Source organism: Salvelinus namaycush, unplaced genomic scaffold (genome assembly GCF_016432855.1).
Source record: "Salvelinus namaycush isolate Seneca unplaced genomic scaffold, SaNama_1.0 Scaffold262, whole genome shotgun sequence".
In the NCBI taxonomy this organism is placed as follows: domain Eukaryota; kingdom Metazoa; phylum Chordata; class Actinopteri; order Salmoniformes; family Salmonidae; genus Salvelinus; species Salvelinus namaycush.
In genome coordinates, this window is record NW_024059475.1 from 19,118 (window position 1) to 45,688 (window position 26,571).

Here is a 26,571-nt window from a genome sequence, read left to right on the forward strand (position 1 = left end):
AGGACCTACACTACACACACATATACACACACACTATAACCTTAAAACAGATAGGATGCTTTACATACGTTGCTCTTTTTTATTAGACACTAATATATATGTCCAATAAACAGACGTTCAAAAGTCGCAATGTAAAGCAAAAACGACTGGAAAGTTCTTCAAAAGCAGCTGTAGTGAATCAAGCATCTTGGGGTTACCTGAAATAGGTCAAAGTATATATTTGAAATGTTCTAATTAATTTAATCTTTATTTAACTAGGCAAGATGAACTCAACAACACAACACAGACACAGTTTACCTGCTATGTCTGGGAAACAGGATTAACACCGAAAGAACTTGGCAAAATACAATGCATATTTCTGTACTACGAGTAGGTATATACAGTATCATCGGTAACAATTGTGTACAAGCCACCTAGCTAATAAAATACTGGGGCTTGCGGTCATTAGTTACATTTCAACCACAGCGATTCCCCAATTGAGGCGCAACAGAGTTCACCGGGGAATGCAGGAACACCGGAAATAATAACTAAACCAACGAACGAGAAATGGCGGAGGCTACCAGAACGAAGAGAGACATTTTTTCCGAGTTAAAAACGTAATTACAGAGCTCACTCCCAACCCGGTATGTCATTCTACTGTTATACGACTGTATGCGTTGTTTGTTGGCAACCTTGATATTTACGGAGTTTTTGGAACGGATTCCTGTTGGAACGTTCCACAAATTATACCCACCCCCTGCATGTTCTCAAAGTACTCCTCGACATCTCGCTCGTCCTGCGGGAAAAGCGAGTCCAGCACTATCTTCCTGCCACAGACATCTATCGCAGTGCTGAAGTATTTCTCCAGCTGACGGCAAGGTGTATCCAGATCTCTCTCTTGATCATCTTGGTTGAACGTCCGATTGCTGCTGAGAAAGATCATGTCCCAAATGTTACCCTCCTTGAAGTCCGACAGGTCGGGGAAATAAGGTGCGACGACATCCCCGACCCCTGTAAACTGACGGTGGACATTTTTTAAATCGTTAACAGAGAAGAGTCCGGCCCAGCTGGTTTCGGTTTCGCAGATAGCAAGCTGGTCTTTGCGCTTCTGTCGCTGGAGAGTTCTGTTGTGACAGGTGACCGCAAACTTGGACTCGATAACATTCCACTGCACGATAAAACCGAGCTTGAACGTCTCGTTTTCTTCGAATATGTTCGTTTTGATGGCGACCCAGCCGTCCAAGCTGTCCAAACGCTCGCAGTCTATGCTATTCATTTTGTGGTAAACATCTAGCTAGCTAGCTAACTAAAACTTGTATCCCTCTGCCTTGTTTACAACGTCCGCCATTTGTAACGATGACGTAGGATTTCCTGTGGCGTTCTCTTTACCTTCAACTTTGACCTTTCCGTCACATGCTCAGGGGGAATTCCACAGCTAATTTGATTCGCTATAACGTATCAAGGATTTATGCCAAGAGATTTGACTATTTGATACAATGTGTCACCTTTAAGAAAATAATGACCACATTCACAATCAAATACTATTCGATTAAATACAATATTATCACTCTAAGCGACTAAAGGCAGATTTTGGCACTATGTCAAAATACCCATGCTGACACTTGATCTGTGTGCATAACAGTTGGGGTTCCTGCTATATTTGTCACAAACTGTATTTGCTTCCTTGGTTAGCCTGTCAAAAACACTGTCAATGGTCGCCCTGAATCGACGTTGCTGGGGGAGTTATTGGATAATTTATCACCAAGGTAAACTTAACCAGTGTTTTTGATTTAGTAACAACTAGGCTATAATAACTGATATATCTAGTCATAGTTATAGCAAATAAATCTGAAACTCCAGCATAGTTTAAATGGTGTGTTACGTTTATGTGTACAGCATGCCTGATCAATGTTTTGACAGAGGTCCAGGATGTTCGAGAAGCAAACCCTCCTTTAACTGTCATCACTGTGTACAGTTCTTTCTGAACAAGTGTTTTTCTAAACATTAAGACTATGAATCATACTTGTTTTGATTGCAAATAATTAACTCTTTGCATGGCTTCCATAAGTTAACTAATTGAATATTTATACTTATTTTTAAAGGTACATAAAGCATATCAAATTTACACAAGTTAATGACTGGTTGGTTAATGTTGGGTAAATAGAACATCAAAATATTTGACAATACCTACTTCCAGTGGGATCCTGATCCTTAGTGGAAACATATTAATCTGACATGTTTCATTTGATTGCCCAGTCCACCACAGTACCTCCACCACAGTACCTCCACCCTCCTCCTCCCATCATGGACCTGTATGATGTCTTCACAGGAAGCAGGCTGGATGTCATCACTGAGGAGGTGCTGAGTGGAGACGAGGAGCATGGGGAGGAGGTGAAGGAGGAGGAGGTGAACAGGGATCTCCCTACCAAAGAGGCCTTCGTAGTGGTGTCAGAGAGAACAGAGACTAGAGAGTTGTCCTCTACCTCCCAGCGTTTCTCCACGGATACCAACGACTCTCTAAGGTCCGTAATACAACACTTGCTTTATTGGTCCATTTGCACAGATATTATTTTTTTTATTTGTTGCTGTCACAGTTACCCAACCTGATACACAACACAAACATCACAGGCTGCGAGGGGTACTCAGGGGTAAAGTGCCTTGCTCAAGGGCACAACAGTAGTAGGTAGTGTACAGGATCCTCCGGCTTCCTGCTCACTCCCTGAAAATTTCCCCTGCAGACAGGGGTTCAGGGGTTCGAACCGGCAAACCTCTGGTTACTGGCCCACCTCTCAAACCTCAAGGCTACTGCCACCAAGGCTACCCCCATCCCCGGTGTCTAATGCACTATGTATGTAATCTTTGCATGACATGTTGCATGCATCAATCATTTAATAATGGATACAATAAAGCAATCATCATCAGGTTTGAGGCGTATGTCCCGTCTTCAGATGAGGAGGGAACTCCATCACCTGACAGCTCTGTGGACGAACACGATGACGTGTTTGAGGAGCACAAGGAGTCGGAGGTAGGAGAGGGTGTGTGTTGAGTCGGAGGTAGAGGAGGGTGTGTGTTGAGTCGGAGGTAGAGGAGGGTGTGTGATGAGTCGGAGGTAGGGGAGGGTGTGTGATGAGTCGGAGGTAGGGAAGGGTGTGTGTTGAGTCGGAGGTAGAGGAGGGTGTGTGATGAGTCGGAGGTAGGGGAAGGTGTGTGATGAGTCGGAGGTAGAGGAGGGTGTGTGTTGAGTCGGAGGTAGGGAAGGGTGTGTGTTGAGTCGGAGGTAGAGGAGGGTGTGTGATGAGTCGGAGGTAGGGGAAGGTGTGTGATGAGTCGGAGGTAGAGGAGGGTGTGTGTTGAGTCGGAGGTAGGGTGTGTGTTGAGTCGGAGGAAGGGTGGGGTGTGTGTTGAGTCGGAGGTAGAGGAGGGTGTGTGATGAGTCGGAGGTAGGGGAGGGCGTGTGTTGAGTCAGAGGTAGAGGAGGGTGTGTGATGAGTCGGAGGAAGGGGAAGATGTGTGTTGAGTCGGAGGTAGGGGAAGGTGTGTGATGAGTCGGAGGAAGGGGAGGGTGTGTGATGAGTCGGAGGAAGGGGAGGTGTGTGATGAGTCAGAGGTAGAGGAGGGTGTGTGATGAGTCGGAGGTAGAGGAGGGTGTGTGATGAGTCGGAGGTAGAGGAGGGCGTGTGTTGAGTCGGAGGTAGAGGAGGGTGTGTGATGAGTCGGAGGAAGGGGAAGGTGTGTGTTGAGTCGGAGGTAGGGGAAGGTGTGTGATGAGTCGGAGGAAGGGGAGGGTGTGTGATGAGTCGGAGGAAGGGGAGGTGTGTGATGAGTCGGAGGTAGAGGAGGGTGTGTGATGAGTCGGAGGTAGAGGAGGGTGTGTGATGAGTCGGAGGTAGAGGAGGGCGTGTGTTGAGTCGGAGGTAGAGGAGGGTGTGTGATGAGTCGGAGGAAGGGGAAGGTGTGTGTTGAGTCGGAGGAAGGGGAGGGTGTGTGATGAGTCGGAGGAAGGGGAGGGTGTGTGATGAGTCGGAGGTAGAGGAGGGTGTGTGATGAGTCGGAGGTAGAGGAGGGTGTGTGATGAGTCGGAGGTAGGGGAGGGTGTGTGTTGAGTCGGAGGTAGGGGAGGGTGTGTGTTGAGTCGGAGGTAGAGGAGGGTGTGTGTTGAGTCGGAGGAAGGGGAGGGTGTGTGATGAGTCGGAGGTAGGGGAGGGTGTGTGATGAGTCAGAGGTAGGGGAGGGTGTGTGTTGAGTCGGAGGTAGGGGAGGGTGTGTGATGAGTCGGAGGTAGGGGAAGGTGTGTGTGTGTTAATTCCATGTGAATATACCCTTAATCTAGCCTGAGTGCCAGTCTGTGTGTGCTCTCCTGCCAAGTTCTACAGGCATTGTTTGGCGTGACGGCACAACAGAAGTGTGCAAGAGCACAAACAGATTTGCACTCAGGCGACCCTTGACCCTCTGTAAGAGTTCATTTCTGCTGTGTCTTCAGAACAAGGTGAATAACATCAGGACTAAGCTGGAGGAGAAGGTGGTGGAGATGGAGAACTTTGCAGGACATCTAGAAGAGATCTTCCTCACTGTGGAGGTACAACAACCACTATTACTGACACAACAACCACTATTACTGACACAACAACCACTATTACTGACACAACAACCACTATTACTGACACAACAACCACTACTATTACTGACACAACCACTATTACTGACACAACAACCACTACTATTACTGACACAACCACTATTACTGACACAACAACCACTATTACTGACACAACAACCACTACTACTGACACAACAACCACTATTACTGACACAACAACCACTATTACTGACACAGCAACCACTACTACTGACACAACAACCACTACTACTGACACAACAACCACTACTACTGACACAACAACCATGACTACTGACACAACAACCACTATTACTGACACAACAACCACTATTACTGACACAACAACCACTATTACTGACACAACAACCACTACTACTGACACAACAACCACTACTACTAACACAACAACCACTGCTACTGACACAACAACCACTACTACTGACACAACAACCACTACTACTGACACAACAACCACTAGTACTGACACAACAACCACTACTACTGACACAACAACCACTATTACTGACAACCACTATTACTGACACAACAACCACTACTACTGACGCAACAACCACTATTACTGACACAGCAACCACTATTACTGACACAACAACCACCACTACTGACACAACAACCACTACTACTGACGCAACAATCACTATTACTGACACAACAACCACTATTACTGACACAACAACCACTATTACCGACACAACAACCACTATTACTGACACAACAACCACTACTATTACTGACACAACCACTATTACTGACACAACCACTATTACTGACACAACAACCACTATTACTGACACAATACCCACTATTACTGACACAACCACTATTACTGACACAACAACCACTATTACTGACACAACAACCACTATTACTGATGCAACAACCACTATTACTGACACAACAACCACTATTACTGACACAACCACTACTACTGACACAACAACCACTATTACTGACACAACAACCACTACTACTGACACAACAACCACTATTACTGACACAACAACCACTACTACTGACACAACAACCACTACTACTGACACAGCAACCACTATTACTAACACAACAACCACTATTACTGACACAACAACCACTATTACTGACAACAACCACGACTACTGACACAACAACCACGACTACTGACACAACAACCACTATTACTTACACAACAACCACTATTACTGACACAACAACCACTATTACTGACACAACGACCACTACTACTGACACAACAACCACTACTACTGACACAACCACTATTACTGACACAACGACCACTGTTACAACAACCACTATTACTGACAAAACAACCACGACTACTGACACAACAACCACTATTACTGACACAACAACCACTATTACTGACACGACAACCACTATTACTGACACAACAACCACTACTACTGACGCAACAACCACTATTACTGACACAACAACCACTATTACTGACACAACCACTATTACTGACACAACAACCACTATTACTGACACAACCACTATTACTGACACGACAACCACTATTACTGACACAACCACTATTACTGACACAACAACCACTATTACTGACACAACCACTATTACTGACACAACAACCACTACTACTGACACAACAACCACTATTACTGACACAACAACCACTATTACTGACACAACAACCACTATTACTGACACAACAACCACTATTACTGACAACAACCACCATTACTGACACAACAACCACTATTACTGACACAACAACCACTACTATTACTGACACAACAACCACTACTATTACTGACACAACAACCACTACTATTACTGACACAACCACTACTACTGACACAACAACCACTATTACTGACACAACCACTACTACTGACACAACAACCACTATTACTGACACAACAACCACGACTACTGACACAACAACCACGACTACTGACACAACAACCACTATTACTGACACAACAACCACTATTACTGACACAACGACCACTATTACTGACACAACGACCACTATTACTGACACAACAACCACTACTACTGACGCAACAACCACTATTACTGACACAACCACTAGTACTGACACAACAACCACTATTACTGACACAACAACCACTATTACTGACACAACAACCACTATTACTGACACAACAACCACTATTACTGACACAACAACCACTATTACTGACGCAACAACCACTATTACTGACACAACCACTATTACTGACAACAACCACTACTACTGACGCAACAACCACTATTACTGACACAACAACCACTATTACTGACACAACAACCACTATTACTGACACAACAACCACTATTACTGACACAACAACCACCACTACTGACACAACAACCACTATTACTGACACAACAACCACTACTACTGACGCAACAATCACTATTACTGACACAACAACCACTATTACTGACACAACAACCACTATTACCGACACAACAACCACTATTACTGACACAACAACCACTATTACTGACACAATACCCACTATTACTGACACAACCACTATTACTGACACAACAACCACTACTACTGACGCAACAACCACTATTACTGACACCACTATTACTGACGCAACAACCACTATTACTGATGCAACAACCACTATTACTGACACAACAACCACTATTACTGACACAACCACTACTACTGACACAACAACCACTATTACTGACACAACAACCACTACTACTGACACAACAACCACTACTACTGACACAAGAACCACTACTACTGACACAACAACCACTATTACTGACAACGACCACTATTACTGACACAACAACCACTACTACTGATGCAACAACCACTATTACTGACACAACCACTATTACTGACACAACAACCACTATTACTGACACAACAACCACTACTACTGACGCAACAATCACTATTACTGACACAACAACCACTATTACTGACACAACAACCACTATTACTGACACAACAACCACTCTTACTGACACAACAACCACTATTACTGACACAACCACTACTACTGACACAACAACCACTATTACTGACGCAACAACCTCTATTACTGACACAACAACCACTACTACTGACACAACAACCACCATTACTGACACAACAACCACTATTACTGACACAACAACCACCATTACTGACACAACAACCACTATTACTGACACAACAACCTCCACTACTGACACAACAACCACTATTACTGACACAACAACCACTACTATTACTGACACAACCACTACTACTGACACAACAACCACTATTACTGACACAACAACCACGACTACTGACACAACAACCACTATTACTGACACAACGACCACTATTACTGACACAACAACCACTACTACTGATGCAACAACCACTATTACTGACGCAACAACCACTATTACTGACACAACCACTATTACTGACACAACAACCACTATTACTGACACAACAACCACTATTACTGACACAACAACCACTACTACTGACGCAACAACCACTATTACTGACACAACCACTATTACTGACACAACAACCACTATTACTGACACAACAACCACTATTACTGACACAACAACCACTATTACTGACACAACAACCACTACTACAGACACAACAACCACTATTACTGACACAACAACCACTATTACTGACACAACAACCACTATTACTGACACAACAACCACTACTACAGACACAACAACCACTATTACTGACACAACAACCACTACCACTGACACAGCAACCACTATTACTGACACAACAACCACTATTACTGACACAACAACCACTACTACTGACACAGCAACCACTATTACTGACACAACAACCACTATTACTGACACAACAACCACTATTACTGACACAACAACCACTATTACTGACACAACAACCACTATTACTGACACAACAACCACTACTACTGACACAGCAACCACTATTACTGGCACAACAACCACTACTACTGACACAACAACCACTGCTACTGACACAACAACCACTACTACTGACACAGCAACCACTATTACTGACACAACAACCACTATTACTGACACAACAACCACTATTACTGACACAACCACTATTACTGACACAACGACCACTGTTACAACAACCACTATTACTGACAAAACAACCACGACTACTGACACAACAACCACTACTACTGACACAACAACCACTACTACTGACACAACAACCACTATCACAACAACCACTATTACTGACACAACAACCACTATTACTGGCACAACAACCACTACTACTGACACAGCAACCACTATTACTGACACAACAACCACTATTACTGACACAACAACCACTATTACTGACACAACCACTATTACTGACACAACGACCACTGTTACAACAACCACTATTACTGACAAAACAACCACGACTACTGACACAACAACCACTACTACTGACACAACAACCACTACTACTGACACAACAACCACTATCACAACAACCACTATTACTGACACAACAACCACTATTACTGACACAACAACCACTGCTACTGACACAACAACCACTACTACTGACACAGCAACCACTATTACTGACACAACAACCACTATTACTGACACAACCACTATTACTGACACAACAACCACTATTACTGACACAACAACCACTATTACTGACACAACAACCACGACTACTGACACAACAACCACTATTACTGACACAACAACCACTATTACTGACACAACCACTACTACTGACACAACAACCACCATTACTGACACAACAACCACTATTACTGACACAACAACCACTATTACTGACACAACAACCACTATTACTGACACAACAACCACCATTACTGACACAACAACCACCATTACTGAGACAACAACCACTATTACTGACACAACAACCACTACTACTGACACAGCAACCACTATTACTGACACAGCAACCACTATTACTGACACAACAACCACTATTACTGACGCAACAACCACTATTACTGACACAACAACCACTATTACTGACACAACAACCACTACTACTGACACAACAACCACTATTACTGACACAACAACCACTATTACTGACAAAACAACCGCTACTACTGACAAAACAACCACTATTACTGACACAGTAACCACTATCACTGACACGACAACCACTACTACTGACACAGCAACCACTATCACTGACACGACAACTATAGTACACACATAACAAAGACACATCCACGGGTTTTCAACCCCGTTTGGGAGCCCCTGACCATCGCTTAATGAAACGTTTCATATCTTTCAGGAGAATTTTGGTCGTCAGGAGCAACACCTGGAGCAGCACTGCAACGATGTCCTACAGACGTTGTCCCATCGTCACGACGATCGAGCCGCTGCGCTGGCGGAGGAGAAGAAGAGGAAGTTGGAGGCCTTGTACACTCAGCTGCTGGGCTGCGGACGCACCCTGGACGCATCCAAGGACCTGATTGAGACCGCCCAGGAACTGTACCGCACCGAGGACAAACGCCTCTTTCTACAGGTCTGTTGTAGTGGGTCGTCACAATGACTTATTCAAGATTAAATCATTGAATTGCTCATATAGCTTTATAACTTGAAATAACTTTGAAACATTTAAAAGTTTATGATAACTTTGTTTTGCTATGAGTTCTGTTTTTTGTTTGTCACACCATTCTGGGTAAACCCTAGACACTGTCGTGAGTGAAAAGCCCCGGAGGACAGCCGTTTCTGAGATACAGGAACCGGCGCACCTGGCAATGACGATCATACCACGTTAAAATTTGCTTAGGTCACTCGTTTAGCCCATTCTAACGTTCAATCGAACAGTAACTGAATGCCTCAATGCCTGTCTGCCTGCTTTATATAGCAAGCCCTGGCCACTTGACTCACTGTCTGTAGGAGCGAACCATTTTCGTGAACGGGGTGGTGTACCTAATAAACTGGCCACCGAGTGTATATTCTGTGGTCTTTGTGATGTTTTAATCTGCCAGTTAAAGGTTTTATGAACCTTAAAATGTTAATGACCACTGGTTGACTTTTGATGTTGTGAACTTTTCCTTGACAGGCTGTTATGCCCACCATGAAGAGGTAAAGTATTTCAAGGAGAAGAACACTGCTGCCTGAGACTACAACAGCACTATACTATGCTATACTATACTGTAAGGAAACTAACATTGCTAGCCTGAGAGTATAACCGAACTAGCCTGGCTCCGGATCCATTTTATCCTGGTTCCATATCCATTTTATCCTGGTTCCAGATCCATTTTATCCTGGTTCCAGATCCATTTTATCCTGGTTCCAGATCCATTTTATCCTGGTCCCAGATCCATTTTTATCTTGGTTACAGATCCATTTTATCCTGGTTCCAGATCCATTTTATCCTGGTCCCAGATCCATTTTATCTTGGTTCCATATCCATTTTATCCTGGTTCCATATCCATTTTATCCTGGTTCCAGATCCATTTTATCCTGGTTCCAGATCCATTTTATCCTGGTCCCAGATCCATTTTATCCTGGTCCCAGATCCATTTTATCCTGGTCCCAGATCCATTTTATCTTGGTTCCAGATCCATTTTATCCTGGTCCCAGATCCATTTTATCCTGGTCCCAGATCAATTTTATCCTGGTTCCAGATCCATTTTATCCTGGTCCCAGATCCATTTTATCCTGGTCCCAGATCCATTTTATCCTGGTCCCAGATCCATTTATCCTGGTCCCAGATCAATTCTATCCTGGTTCCAGATCCATTTTATCCTGGTTCCAGATCCATTTTATCCTGGTCCCAGATCCATTTTATCCTGGTCCCAGATCCATTTTATCCTGGTCCCAGAACCATTTTATCCTGGTCCCAGATCCATTTTATCTTGGTTCCAGATCCATTTTATCCTGGTCCCAGATCCATTTTATGCTGGTTCCAGATCCATTTTATCCTGGTTCCAGATCCATTTTATCCTGGTTCCAGATCCATTTTATCCTGGTTCCAGATCTGTTTGTTCTCTTGCCAACATGCTTGATCCATTTGTGTTATCTTGTTGCTTGACCATGACCATAGGAGTTGGCAAGGCACAAAGAGATCTGGGACCAGGCTATAACGAAACTATTATAAGTGTTTGTTTACAACTGCATGTTAGTGAGTCTGGTTAATAACAGTGTAATCATGTGATTTGCTGTGAACCGTGTAACAACCTGATTAGGACTGTTTCATTAGCATAATATATCAGGTTATGTTTGATGTCATCAACGCTCATTCTGAAACCAAAATAGCTTCCGATCCTAATTAGCCAACTAATTCAACTAATTTGAACCTAAGCAGTATAATGAATGTGTTTGATGTTGAAGAGGGTTTGTTGACATAGCTTGTGTTTTGAATAGCATGACGACGCATGACGCTAAATCCCATGTTCATTTCAGTGTCGTTTTAGGTGGGCTATGTTCAGAAGGTTGCGACGTTACAAAACGTTTTCGGATAGAAATCAATTTTGTAGAACAGGTATGATTTTTCGTTGTGTAGAATTGGGCATCTTGTCAGCTCTATTCATTCCTTTTCTATATGCAACGTTCTGAACGTTTCACCCCACTGAATACAGGTCTGTTTGTCCAATCAGAATTGAGAAGTTTGCTGACAGGTGTTTTGTTTGTCCAATCACAATCAAGGAGTTTGCTGACTTGGGTGCGTTTTGTCCATTCAGAATCAAGGTTGTTTTTGCTGATTGATGTTTTGTTTGCCGAATCAGAATTGAGGAGTTTGCAAAGGAGAAGCCTGACCTGACGCTGGTGACCTCTCTGGAGTTTGACATGCCCCTCGCTGACCTGTCAGACGTCAAGACCATGATGGACTCCATCAACATCGTACCAGGTCTGATCAATCAATCAACCCATCCTTCCATACACCCACACGCATGTAACAGTATAACTTTAGTACGTCCCCTCGCCCCGACCTCGGGCGCGAACCAGGGACCCTCTGCATACATCAACAACTGACACCCACGAAGCGTCGTTACCCATCGCTCCACAAAAGCCGCGGCCCTTGCAGAGCAAGGGGCAACACTATATCTACGTTTCAGAGCAAGTGACGTAACTGATTGAAACGCTACTAGCGCGTACCCGCTAACTAGCTAGCCATTTCACATCCGTTACACTCACCCCCCTTTCAACCTCCTCCTTTTCCGCAGCAACCAGTGATCCGGGTCACGGCACCAATGTAACAGTATAACTTTAAACCGTCCCCTCGCCCCGACACAGGCGCGAACCAGGGACCCTCTGCACACATCAACAACTGACACCCACGAAGCGTCGTTACCCATCGCTCCACAAAAGCCGCGGCCCTTGCAGAGCAAGGGGAAACCCTACTTAAGTCTCAGAGCAAGCGACGTAACTGATTGAAATGCTAGTAGCGCGTACCCGCTAACTAGCTAGCCATTTCACATCCGTTACACGCACATCAATCAATCAACCCATCCTTCCACCCACCCACCTACCTACCCATCAATCAACCCCTCCTTCCATACACCCATCCACCCATCCATTCATCCTTCCATACACCCATCCATTCATACACCCATCCACCCATCCATTCATCCTTCCATACACCCACCCATCCATTCATCCTTCCACCCACCCATCCATTCATCCTTCCATACACCCACCCATCCATTCATCCTTCCACCCACCCACCCATCCATTCATCCTTCCATACACCCACCCATCCATTCATCCTTCCATACACCCACCCATTCATCCATCCATTCACCACAGGAGGTTGGTGGCATCTTAATCAGGGAGGACAGGCTCGTGGTAATGACTGGATCGGAATCAGTGGAATGGTATCAAATACATCAACACATGGTTTCCATATGTTTGATTCCATTCTCTCCGTTCCAGACGTTATTATGAGTCGTCCTCCCCTCAGCAGCCTCCACTGCCATCCATCCATTCATCCATTCGTCAAAACATTTTTATTTTCGTTTTTTACATCCCCCTCTGATCACATAATTATATTCTTAAAACCGGTTTATTCAGAATAACATAGTACATTTAATGTACAGACATTTCCATCCCGTGATTTCTGGCCTCGGTTGATACATCTGTGATTTTTATAAACAGACTTGCGGTCGTGATTAGGAGTCCCATAGGGTGGCGCACAATTGGCCCAGTGTCGTCCGGGTTTGGCCGGGGTAGGCCGTCATTGTAAATAAGAATTTGTTCTTAACTGACTTACCTAGTTAAATAAATGTTAAATATATATATATTTTAAACGCAATTAGATTTAGGCCATGGATGGGCAACTGATCAATTTACAAAGTCTAAAATAAAAAACAATTTTTTGTATTTTGGTCAGGGGACTCAAACATCTCTCTCCATCCTGTGCCAAAATGTCTAGAATTGCAGGAAATAAGATGTAAAACTGCAAATGTTTCTCTCCGCCCCATGGCAAAATGAGTAGAATTGCATGAAATGTGTTATAAAATTGCAAAATCTTCTCCCCGCCCTCATGGCAAAATATGTAGATTTGCCGCATTCTTGCTTTAAAATGACAAAATGTTCTTTACGCGTCATGCCAAAATGTGTAGGAAATGTACAAGAAATTAACTCTTAAAAACTTGTTCTCTCCGTTGTCAAGAGGGGGGCCGCTAAAATGTTTTGCTGGCAAGGTGGGGGTATGGATGTGGATATGTAGACCCGCAAGCCACTGCAGGCCCCCCATGAGTTCAGATTTCAGATTTTTTGTTCCCCCCCCCCCCCCCATCAAAGCTGCCCCTCCCTGATTTAGACTAAGAGTATGAGCTTGGAACAGAGCAGAGCCCCAGAGAAATCCTTCCAGACTCCAAACTCTACCTTTTATATACATGGAGGTTAGCTAGGGGAGTTTGGTTGCTTAGAAACAAATGACTTTGATGAAAAAAGTGATTTAATTTCCCTGAGTATTTAATTACATAAGGCCACTGGAGTGACGATTCAGGCACTTTCGAGGGATGCTTTCATTCTGCTGAAGTTTGACTGAGTCAATGATTGTGTCTCAAATGGCCTTCTATTCCCTATATAGAACACTACGTTGGACCAGAGCCTATTTGTCAAAAGCAGTGCACTGAATAGGGTGCCATTTGGGACACATCCCATCTCCATACTGCTTCTGTAGCTAATGCTTGTTGAGGCTGGCTGTGACATCAGTCTGTCTGAAAAGAGATTATGGCTGTGATGTCAGTCTGTCTTGAAGAGAGATTATGGCTGTGATATCAGTCTGTCTTGAAGAGAGATTATAGCTGTGATGTCAGTCTGTCTTGAACAGAGATTATGGCTGTGACGGCAGTCTGTCTTGAAGAGAGATTATGGCTGTGATATCAGTCTGTCTTGAAGAGAGATTATGGCTGTGATATCAGTCTGTCTTGAACAGAGATTATGGCTGTGACGGCAGTCTGTCTTGAAGAGAGATAATGGCTGTGATAACATACTGTCTTGAAGAGAGATTATGGCTGTGATATCAGTCTGTCTTGAACAGAGATTATGGCTGTGACGGCAGTCTGTCTTGAAGAGAGATTATGGCTGTGATATCAGTCTGTCTTGAAGAGAGATTATGGCTGTGATATCAGTGTCTTGAACAGAGATTATGGCTGTGATATCAGTCTGTCTTGAAGAGAGATAATGGTTGTGTGCCTCAAATGGCACCTTGTTCCCTATATAGTGTTGACCAGGGCCCTGTTCCCTATATAGTGTTGACCAGGGCCCTGTTCCCTATATCGTGTTGACCAGGGCCCTGTTCCCTATATCGTGTTGACCAGGGCCCTGTTCCCTATATCGTGTTGACCAGGGCCCTGTTCCCTATATCGTGTTGACCAGGGCCCTGTTCCCTATATAGTGTTGACCAGGGCCCTGTTCCCTATATAGTGTTGACCAGGGCCCTGTTCCCTATATTCTGTTGACCAGGGCCCTGTTCCCTATATAGTGTTGACCAGGGCCATGTTCCCTATATACTGTTGACCAGGGCCCTGTTCCCTATATACTGTTGACCAGGGCCCTGTTCCCTATATACTGTTGACCAGGGCCCTGTTCCCTATATAGTGTTGACCAGGGCCCTGTTCCCTATATAGTGTTGACCAGGGCCCTGTTCCCTATATAGTGTTGACCAGGGCCCTGTTCCCTATATTCTGTTGACCAGGGCCCTGTTCCCTATATTCTGTTGACCAGGGCCCTGTTCCCTATATACTGTTGACCAGGGCCCTGTTCCCTATATAGTGTTGACCAGGGCCCTGTTCCCTATATAGTGTTGACCAGGGCCATGTTCCCTATATAGTGTTGACCAGGGCCCTGTTCCCTATATTCTGTTGACCAGGGCCCTGTTCCCTATATACTGTTGACCAGGGTCCTGTTCCCTATATAGTGTTGACCAGGGCCCTGTTCCCTATATAGTGTTGACCAGGGCCCTGTTCCCTATATAGTGTTGACCAGGGCCCTGTTCCCTATATAGTGTTGACCAGGGCCCTGTTCCCTATATTCTGTTGACCAGGGCCCTGTTCCCTATATTCTGTTGACCAGGGCCCTGTTCCCTATATACTGTTGACCAGGGCCCTGTTCCCTATATACTGTTGACCAGGGCCCTGTTCCCTATATAGTGTTGACCAGGGCCCTGTTCCCTATATACTGTTGACCAGGGCCCTGTTCCCTATATAGTGTTGACCAGGGCCCTGTTCCCTATATAGTGTTGACCAGGGCCCTGTTCCCTATATAGTGTTGACCAGGGCCCTGTTCCCTATATAGTGTTGACCAGGGCCCTGTTCCCTATATAGTGTTGACCAGGGCCCTGTTCCCTATATAGTGTTGACCAGGGCCCTGTTCCCTATATAGTGTTGACCAGGGCCCTGTTCCCTATATTCTGTTGACCAGGGCCCTGTTCCCTATATTCTGTTGACCAGGGCCCTGTTCCCTATATTCTGTTGACCAGGGCCCTGTTCCCTATATTCTGTTGACCAGGGCCCTGTTCCCTATATAGTGTTGACCAGGGCCCTGTTCCCTATATAGTGTTGACCAGGGCCCTGTTCCCTATATAGTGTTGACCAGGGCCCTGTTCCCTATATAGTGTTGACCAGGGCCCTGTTCCCTATATAGTGTTGACCAGGGCCCTGTTCCCTATATTCTGTTGACCAGGGCCCTGTTCCCTATATTCTGTTGACCAGGGCCCTGTTCCCTATATTCTGTTGACCAGGGCCCTGTTCCCTATATAGTGTTGACCAGGGCCCTGTTCCCTATATAGTGTTGACCAGGGCCCTGTTCCCTATATAGTGTTGACCAGGGCCCTGTTCCCTATATAGTGTTGACCAGGGCCCTGTTCCCTATATAGTGTTGACCAGGGCCCTGTTCCCTATATAGTGTTGACCAGGGCCCTGTTCCCTATATAGTGTTGACCAGGGCCATGTTCCCTATATTCTTTTGACCAGGGCCCTGTTCCCTATATTCTGTTGACCAGGGCCCTGTTCCCTATATTCTGTTGACCAGGGCCCTGTTCCCTATATTCTGTTGACCAGGGCCCTGTTCCCTATATTCTGTTGACCAGGGCCCTGTTCCCTATATAGTGTTGACCAGGGCCCTGTTCCCTATATACTGTTGACCAGGGCCCTGTTCCCTATATAGTGTTGACCAGGGCCCTGTTCCCTATATACTGTTGACCAGGGCCCTGTTCCCTATATACTGTTGACCAGGGCCCTGTTCCCTATATACTGTTGACCAGGGCCCTGTTCCCTATATACTGTTGACCAGGGCCCTGTTCCCTATATAGTGTTGACCAGGGCCATGTTCCCTATATAGTGTTGACTAGGGCCATGTTCCCTATATAGTGTTGACTAGGGCCCTGTTCCCTATATCGTGTTGACCAGGGCCCTGTTCCCTATATACTGTTGACCAGGGCCCTGTTCCCTATATAGTGTTGACCAGGGCCCTGCTCCCTATATACTGTTGACCAGGGCCCTGCTCCCTATATACTGTTGACCAGGGCCCTGTTCCCTATATACTGTTGACCAGGGCCCTGTTCCCTATATAGTGTTGACCAGGGCCATGTTCCCTATATAGTGTTGACCAGGGCCATGTTCCCTATATAGTGTTGACTAGGGCCCTGTTCCCTATATCGTGTTGACCAGGGCCCTGTTCCCTATATAGTGTTGACCAGGGCCATGTTCCCTATATAGTGTTGACCAGGGCCATGTTCCCTATATAGTGTTGACCAGGGCCCTGTTCCCTATATAGTGATGACAAGGGGCATGTTCCCTATATAGTGTTGACCAGGGCCCTGTTCCCTATATCGTGTTGACCAGGGCCCTGTTCCCTATATAGTGTTGACCAGGGCCCTGTTCCCTATATCGTGTTGACCAGGGCCCTGTTCCCTATATAGTGTTGACCAGGGCCCTGTTCCCTATATAGTGTTGACCAGGGCCCTGTTCCCTATATCGTGTTGACCAGGGCCCTGTTCCCTATATAGTGTTGACCAGGGCCATGTTCCCTATATAGTGTTGACCAGGGCCATGTTCCCTATATAGTGTTGACCAGGGCCCTGTTCCCTATATAGTGATGACAAGGGGCATGTTCCCTATATAGTGTTGACCAGGGCCCTGTTCCCTATATCGTGTTGACCAGGGCCCTGTTCCCTATATAGTGTTGACCAGGGCCCTGTTCCCTATATCGTGTTGACCAGGGCCCTGTTCCCTATATAGTGTTGACCAGGGCCCTGTTCCCTATATCGTGTTGACCAGGGCCTTTAAAGATCTCGTCCAAGGTACTGCACTGCAGGGAATGGGGTGTCATTAGAAATGCACTAGTCTGTGACGTGTGTCTATCTTTGATTCACTTGGTGACTCACCTCAGACAGCTTTGTTTTGTTTCTCAGAATCTCTGATTCCACGGAAGGACACACATTTGAGAGAAGTTTCAAAATGTAGAAAAATCCTGTAATAAAATGGTCTTAATAAAGTCCTTTGTTTTTAAAATTGGCTCTGTGGGGGGGGGGGGGGGGGGGGGGGGGGGCGCAGTGTGAAAATCAATGAAATAGAGACTTAGTATTATGTTGTCACAGTCACGTAGAAAAAGTGGCAAGACCATGAAATAAAAATAAGGAAAAATGAGGAAAATAAAACATCAATGCAGTACAAACTAATTCACATAAAGGTATTCCTCTCTCTCTGTAATGTCACGGTCCTGATCTTCATCTTGATGTGTTTGTTATGTTATTTCAGCCCCATCTGCCCCGGTCATCAACCCCCAGGTGTCTAACTCGGCCACGCGGACGTCTCTGCGTGTGTGCTGGAGCCTGTTCTCAGACGACTCTGTGGAATACTACGAGCTCTACTACAGACCTGTCCTGGAGGACACACCGGCTGCAGACAGCACCAAGGGGCCTGATGGTAGCAACTAGTACAACCACAACTAGTACAGCTTAGAATCAGGACAGAGAATCAGAATGTAGAATCAAAATGTAGAATCAGGACATAGAATCAGAATGTAGAATCAGAACATAGAATCAAAATGTAGAATCTGAACATAGAATCTGGAAATAGTAGTCACAACCTGTAAAACATAGAATCAGAACATATAACATAGAATGAGAACCTAGAATCTGAATATAGATTCAGAACATAACATAGACAGACATTCCAGTTGAATGTTTCATGACATTATGGACCAACACAGAGACAATATATTGGGTGTACTATTTGGAATGTTCAATCTCTCTCTAAAAGGATTAATTGAATCAACTATTCCCCTATGAGGGAGACTATGGTTACTTTACTTAAAACCAACAGGTATAAGGCTTTAATAAAACTTTATAATGCATTGTTGTAATGTTGTAAATGATTGAAGTGAGTTGTCTCTCCTCCTCAGTGTCTAATGTGAAGGTAAAGGAAACCCACTGTAGTGTAGGAGAGCTGCTACCTAACGTGCAGTATGAGTTCTGGGTCACAGCTACCAATACTACAGGCATCAGCCCTGCCAGTGAGAAGGCTGTCTACGTGACAGGTAAAACCATGGGCCTGTTACAGGGAACACCACGTTCAAACTGACTAACAGTGGTTTTCAATAGGAATGTGTCAGTGGAAGACAACTGAATACAATGGGCTGCACTATTTTAATGCTGTGCTCTCTCACCTCTCTCTCCCTCCCTACCTCTTTAATCCCCCTGTATCTCCCTCTTCTCCTCCCCCTCCAGTCCCATCTCCACCAGTCATCAGACAGAGGGAGTGTAGCAGTTGTCCGGAAGCCGCTCTGATTCGCTGGGAGTCAGGAAACACCAACCCAGTCGACTCCTACACCGTAGAGCTGAGTGAGACAGGCACTGATGGACAGAGTGGGGTCACTGAGTAAGAAATACACACATGCACTCTCACACCCCCACACACGCCCGTGCGCCTGCAAGCACACACATAAACACTCACACACATAAACGCACACACTGAAGTTTCAATATAAAATGCGAATTTTAATCCACTTCCTGAATTGACTAAACTGACAAAGAGTTGACATCAGTTCTACTCCCCATTGGTTCTCCCTGCAGGTCTGTAATGTGATTGGTTCTCCCTGCAGGTCTGTAATGTGATTGGTTCTCCCTGCAGGTCTGAATCACTCGCCACTTTAATAATGTTTACATACTGCTTTACTCATCTCATATGTACATACTGTATTCTATTCTACTGTATTTTAGTCAATGCCACTCCGACGTTGCTCAATCTAATATTTCATTCTTAATTCCATTATTTTACTTTTAGATGTGTGTATTGTTGTGAATTGCTGGATATTACTGCACTTTTTAGAGTTAGGAACACAAGCATTTCGCTACACCCGCAATAACATCTGCTAAATATGTGTATGTGACCAATACAATGTGATTTGATTAATGTGATTGGTTCTCCCTCCTGGTCTATAATGTGATTGGTTCTCCCTGCAGGTCTGTAATGTGATTGGTTCTCCCTGCAGGTCCATCGTGGCTGTTCCTACCTGTGAGAGTCTGATCCAGCTGCAGTCAGGAAGACAGTACCTCATCTACGTCAGAGCTGTCAACATCGGAGGACCCAGTGACAGGAGTGAGGCTTTTACTGTCTCTACTACAGGTGAGAGGAGAGACCTCCATGTCCTGACGCTGTAGTATGTTTAGTTAATGTTGTTCAGTGTCAAATATTATTCTGTCTCATAGCACCTTTATAGTTGTCAAGACCAGACAGTGAGGTTGTTACTGTGTGTGTAGGAACCATCTTCCACCTGCTGCAGGACACAGCCCACCCCTGTCTGTCCATCTCTGAGGACGGCTTCTCCATGTTCTACGGAGACGAGGAGCTCCCGCTCTCCGCCATGACCTTCGACGACAACACCTTCGCCAGGTAGACAAACCAACCAGGCGGGTTACACCTGCTGAACACCTCAGCTAATAGAGATCTGTTAATCACATGGGAGATTTACTGTTGCTTTCAAAATGAAACATCTGAAAATGTGAGTGTACTCATCCTGTGTAGTGTGCTGTGAATGTGTAGTGTGTAGGTGTGTGTGTGTGTGTGTGTGTGTAGGTGTGCTGTGAATGCGTAGGTGTGTGTAGTGTGTGTACTGTGTAGGTGTGTGTGTTGTGTGTGTATTGTGTGTAGTGTGTGTAGTGTGTAGGTGTGTGTGTAGTTGTGTCTCCTCCCTCTGATAGTGTGTGTTTGGTCCAGGTGTGTAGCTGTGTTAGGGGACCTGATCCCTGTGAGAGGCAGACATTACTGGGAGGTGGAACTGGACGAGGACACAGAGTACAGGATTGGAGTGGCCTATGAAGATACTCAGAGAAACTCCTACCTGGGAGGAACAAATACATCCTGGTGCATGAGACATGTCCTCACCCCATCCAGGTGAGAAACCCTAACCTCTAACCTATCACTAACTCTTACCTGGGAGGAGCCAACCTGCCCTCCCTCCCTCCCTTATTTAACCAGGTAGTCCAGTTGAGAACAAGTTCTCATTTACAACTGCGACCTGGCCAATATAAAGCAAAGCAGTGTGACACAAACAACAACACAGAGTTACACATGGAATAAACAAACGTACAGTCAATAATACAGTAGAAAAGTCTATATACAGTGTGTGCAAATGAAGTAAGATTAGGGAGGTAAGGCAACACACAGTACAATCACAACAAGAAAAAGGGAACATTTTGAAAGTCCTCAAACAGGGTCTTTCACCTGACTACTGGACAGACTGGGAGTTGGTAAACACTGTTCTAGAGGGCTGACTCCTGGACAGACTGGGAGTTGTTTAACACTGTTCTAGAGGGCTGACTCCTGGCGGTGCTTTAAATTCAGCTGACTACTGGACAGACTGGGAGTTGTTAAACACTGTTCTAGAGGGCTGACTCCTGGCGGTGTTTTAAATTCAGCTGACTACTGGGAGTTGTTAAACACTGTTCTAGAGGGCTGACTCCTGGCGGTGCTTTAAATTCAGCTGACTACTGGACAGACTGGGAGTTGTTAAACACTGTTCTAGAGGGCTGACTCCTGGCGGTGCTTTAAATTCAGCTGACTACTGGACAGACTGGGAGTTGTTAAACACTGTTCTAGAGGGCTGACTCCTGGCGGTGCTTTAAATTCAGCTGACTACTGGACAGACGGAGTTGTTTAACACGGTTCTAGAGGGCTGACTCCTGGCGGTGTTTTAAATTCAGCTGACTACTGGACAGACTGGGTGTTGTTTAACACTGTTCTAGAGGGCTGACTCCTGGCGGTGCTTTAAATTCAGCTGACTACTGGACAGACTGGGAGTTGTTAAACACTGTTCTAGAGGGCTGACTCCTGGCGGTGTTTTAAATTCAGCTGACTACTGGGAGTTGTTAAACACTGTTCTAGAGGGCTGACTCCTGGCGGTGCTTTAAATTCAGCTGACTACTGGACAGACTGGGAGTTGTTAAACACTGTTCTAGAGGGCTGACTCCTGGCGGTGTTTTAAATTCAGCTGACTACTGGACAGACTGGGAGTTGTTAAACACTGTTCTAGAGGGCTGACTCCTGGCGGTGTTTTAAATTCACCTGACTACTGGACAAACTGGGAGTTGTTTAACACTGTTCTAGAGGGCTGACTCCTGGCGGTGTTTTAAATTCAGCTGACTACTGGACAAACTGGGAGTTGTTTAACACTGTTCTAGAGGGCTGACTCCTGGCGGTGCTTTTAGTTCAGCTGACTCACCACTACCACTGCATGGCTTCCCAGAGGGAGATGCATGCTTATCTTCCCACAGGGTTCATCATTACCACACACTGTCTGAAAAGTAGGCCAGCCAAGGAGATTTTTGGTCGTTAAAATATCTCTCCCCTTCCTTGAAGCGCTTGGCTCGCTTCTTCTCACATTTCCCCTCCTAAACCTTTTCTGAGGCAGAAGTAAGAAGTCAAGTTGTTTTTATTCCTGTGAAAAAGCCCATAGAATACCGTTACCTGATAGCTGCTGTTGCCATAGCAACTCTACTATTCCTGGCTCTAAACAGGACTGTGGAACTGTCTCTTTACTAGGAGATCATTCACTGAGACGTCTCAACATGAAACACCACCACCTCAAAGTGTGTGAGAGGAGAGAGAAGGGCGAGAAGGGAGAGTACCTACTGCCTACGCAGAACCTGACAATACACACTTCTCATATCCCCTGCTAATCCTCTCTTTGGCAGTAAAAGGGTTTTATTTGGCCCAGTGACAGTGTTGGGTTGAGGATGTACATACTGTCTCCCCATGGTACTGTTAGTTTAAGATACAGTGTTGGGTTGAGGATGTACATACTGTCTCCCCATGGTACTGTTAGTTTAAGATACAGTGTTGGGTTGAGGATGTACATACTGTCTCCCCATGGTACTGTTAGTTTAAGATACAGTGTTGGGTTGAGGATGTACATACTGTCTCCCCATGGTACTGTTAGTTTAAGCTACAGTGTTGGGTTAAGGATGTACATACTGTCTCCCCATGGTACTGTTAGTTTAAGATACAGTGTTGGGTTGAGGATGTACATACTGTCTCCCCATGGTACTGTTAGTTTAAGATAGTGTTGGGTTGAGGATGTACATACTGTCTCCCCATGGTACTGCTAGTTTAAGATACAGTGTTGGTTTGAGGGTGTACATACTGTCTACCCATGGTACTGTTAGTTTAAGATACAGTGTTGGGTTGAGGATGTACATACTGTCTACCCATGGTACTGTTAGTTTAAGATACAGTGTTGGATTGAGGATGTACATACTGTCTCCCCATGGTACTGTTAGTTTAAGATACAGTGTTGGGTTGAGGATGTACATACTGTCTCCCCATGGTACTGTTAGTTTAAGATACAGTGTTGGGTTGAGGATGTACATACTGTCTCCCCATGGTACTGTTAGTTTAAGATACAGTGTTGGGTTGAGGATGTACATACTGTCTCCCCATGGTACTGTTAGTTTAAGATACAGTGTTGGGTTGAGGATGTACATACTGTTTCCCCATGGTACTGCTAGTTTAAGATACAGTGTTGGGTTGAGGATGTACATACTGTCTCCCCATGGTACTGCTAGTTTAAGATACAGTGTTGGGTTGAGGATGTACATACTGTCTCCCCATGGTACTGCTAGTTTAAGATACAGTGTTGGGTTGAGGATGTACATACTGTCTCCCCATGGTACTGTTAGTAAGATACAGTGTTGGGTTGAGGATGTACATACTGTTTCCCCATGGTACTGCTAGTTTAAGATACAGTGTTGGGTTGAGGATGTACATACTGTCTCCCCATGGTACTGCTAGTTTAAGATACAGTGTTGGGTTGAGGATGTACATACTGTCTCCCCATGGTACTGCTAGTTTAAGATACAGTGTTGGGTTGAGGATGTACATACTGTCTCCCCATGGTACTGTTAGTAAGATAAAGGTACAACACCATTTGATTCCTGCATCAAGGGTCTCATGTAGTAATTTACTGTGACATTATTGGTCCGATTTCATAGCGTTGGGACCAGGAAGCCTAAGGGTTCATTTCCCTGACAGAGATTATGACTAGGCCTGGACCTAAAAGGTTATGTTCAAGGGAGATTCTCAATTGATAATGATGTTTTGTACAGGACTAGTCTAATCTGTATCCGGGAAAACCATCCAGAAATCTTCTAACTGTATGTCGCTTTAGATCGTCTGCTAAAAATTATTGTATCGTTACTTATGTTATATTATCACAACACAGACATACCATGTCTGTAGGCTACATGTTATGAATGAGTTAAGTGTAAGTCACATAACATTGTATGGTCTTAATGACATCAGTCTCCCCCTTCCTCCCCTCTCTTCCATTCCATCTCCATCCAGGCGCAAGTACGACTTCCTGTCACATTCTTCTTCTTCTATATCCTGTACACTCAGTGGCCAGTTTATTAGGTACCACCCATATAGTACCAGGTCGGACCCTTTGCCTCCAGAACAGCCTGAATTATACGGGGTATGGCATTCAATCGCTGCGCAATTGGTATCAAGGGACCTAATGTGTTCCCCACACCAGTACACCACCAGCCTGCTGCTTAGGCCAAATCCTGACTCTGCCATCAGCATGACACAACAGGAACCGGGATTCGTCGGACCAGGCGATGTTTGTCCACTCCTCAATTGTCCTGTGATCACGTGTCCACTGGAGCCGCTGCTTCTTGTTTTTAGCTGATGGGAGTGAAACCCAGTGTGGTCGTCTGCTGCAAAAGCCCGTCCATGACAAGGACCAACGAATTGTGTGTTCCAAGATGCCGTTCTGCACACCACTGTTGTACAGCGCCTTTATTTGTCTGTTTGTGGCCCGCCTGTTAGCTTGCACCATTCTTGCCATTCTCCTTTGACCTCTCTCATCAACTAGTTGTTTTCGCTCACAGGACGGTTGACTGGATGTTTGTTGCACCATATTCTTGGTAAACCCCAGGAGGCTGTTCGAGGTACTGGATCTGGCGTGCCTGGGAACCGACGATCACACCACGCTCAGTCGCATAGGTCACTTGTTTTGCCCATTCTAACAGTAACAATGTGTCTGGCTGATTTATATAGCAAGCCACGGCCATGTGACTCACTGTCTGTAGGAGCGAACGTGGTGGTGTACCTAATAAACTGGCCACTGAGTGTATATAGAAGTATATGATGTGTAACAAGTCACAGAACCATCATTTTCTAAATGTCATCATTACTCCCATTCTGTCTCCCCCTTCCTCCACTCTCTTCCATTCCGTCTCCCCCTTCCTCCCCCCTTCTATTCTGTCTCCCCCTTCCTCCCATCCCCCACATTCTGTCTCCCCCTTCCTCCCCTCCCCCACATTCTGTCTCCCCCTCTCCAGACACAAGTATGAGTTCCTCCACAGCGGCTGGAGCCCGGACATCCGGATAACGGTGAACCCTGTGAGGATAGGTCTCAGTCTGAACTATGAGAGAGGGATCCTGTCCTTCTTCAACGTAGAGCTGGAACAACACCTCCACACCTTCTACTGTAGCTTCCTACACTACGTTCATCCCTGCTTCGCTCTGGACAACCCCGGTGCGCTCACTGTCCACAACGGGGTAGCGGCACCAGAGTACGTCCACTTGGTCTGAGCTTAGACCTACCGTGATGTACATTAAAAACACACAGAATATAAAGGTGTATTGTCCATGGAAACGTCTTTCTGTTGTTTTTTATTCTAACCCTCTGGGCAACACTGCATGGTAGCGCAAAAACATGTTTATGACCCTTTTGTGTAAGTGGATTAACAACCATATCTGAATAAAAACATTTATTTCAGTGGTTTAGACCAGGGTTTGTTAAACTGATGCCCCCTGGGTACACATTTAGTTGTTTTTACCCAAGGACTATACAGCTGATTCAAATAACCAACTCATCAAGCTTTGTTTGAATCAGCCATGTAGCGCTAGAGACTAACATGATGAAACCCTGGACTGGACTACCACAACACTGTTACAGACTAACATGATGAAACCCTGGACTGGACTACCACAACACTGTTACAGACTAACATGATGAAACCCTGGACTGGA

At 45.1% G+C, this 26,571-nt stretch overlaps 1 protein-coding gene across 3 annotated transcripts; it reads left to right on the plus strand.

Moving 5' to 3' along the window:
* The first annotated feature begins 1,440 nt into the window (after positions 1 to 1,440).
* Positions 1,441 to 26,321, plus strand: LOC120039290 (fibronectin type III and SPRY domain-containing protein 2). 3 transcript variants are annotated; one of them, XM_038984732.1, is made up of 14 exons: positions 1,441 to 1,745; positions 2,309 to 2,501; positions 2,902 to 3,004; positions 4,460 to 4,555; positions 9,867 to 10,100; positions 10,644 to 10,666; positions 12,313 to 12,434; positions 18,793 to 18,960; positions 19,439 to 19,573; positions 19,764 to 19,914; positions 20,528 to 20,661; positions 20,796 to 20,928; positions 21,253 to 21,429; positions 25,878 to 26,321. In XM_038984732.1, the coding sequence occupies exons 1-14, from the start codon at positions 1,691 to 1,693 to the stop codon at positions 26,128 to 26,130; spliced, it is 1,977 nt and encodes a 658-aa protein (XP_038840660.1). In that variant the 5' UTR covers positions 1,441 to 1,690; the 3' UTR covers positions 26,131 to 26,321. The 3 variants fall into 3 exon arrangements, with proteins under 3 accessions (XP_038840660.1, XP_038840661.1, XP_038840662.1); XM_038984733.1 differs by having other exon boundaries at positions 1,443 to 1,745; positions 2,236 to 2,501; XM_038984734.1 differs by lacking the exons at positions 1,441 to 1,745; positions 2,902 to 3,004 and having other exon boundaries at positions 2,387 to 2,501.
* The last annotated feature ends 250 nt before the right edge of the window (positions 26,322 to 26,571 follow it).

Coding starts and splice junctions, on each gene's coding strand:
- LOC120039290 (XM_038984732.1), top strand. CDS start 1,691: ATGGTCGCCCTGAATCGACGTTGCTGGGGGAGTTATTGGATAATTTAT. Junction 4,556..9,866: donor AGATCTTCCTCACTGTGGAG/GTACAACAACCA, acceptor CATATCTTTCAG/GAGAATTTTGGTCGTCAGGA. Junction 10,667..12,312: donor GTTATGCCCACCATGAAGAG/GTAAAGTATTTC, acceptor TTGCCGAATCAG/AATTGAGGAGTTTGCAAAGG.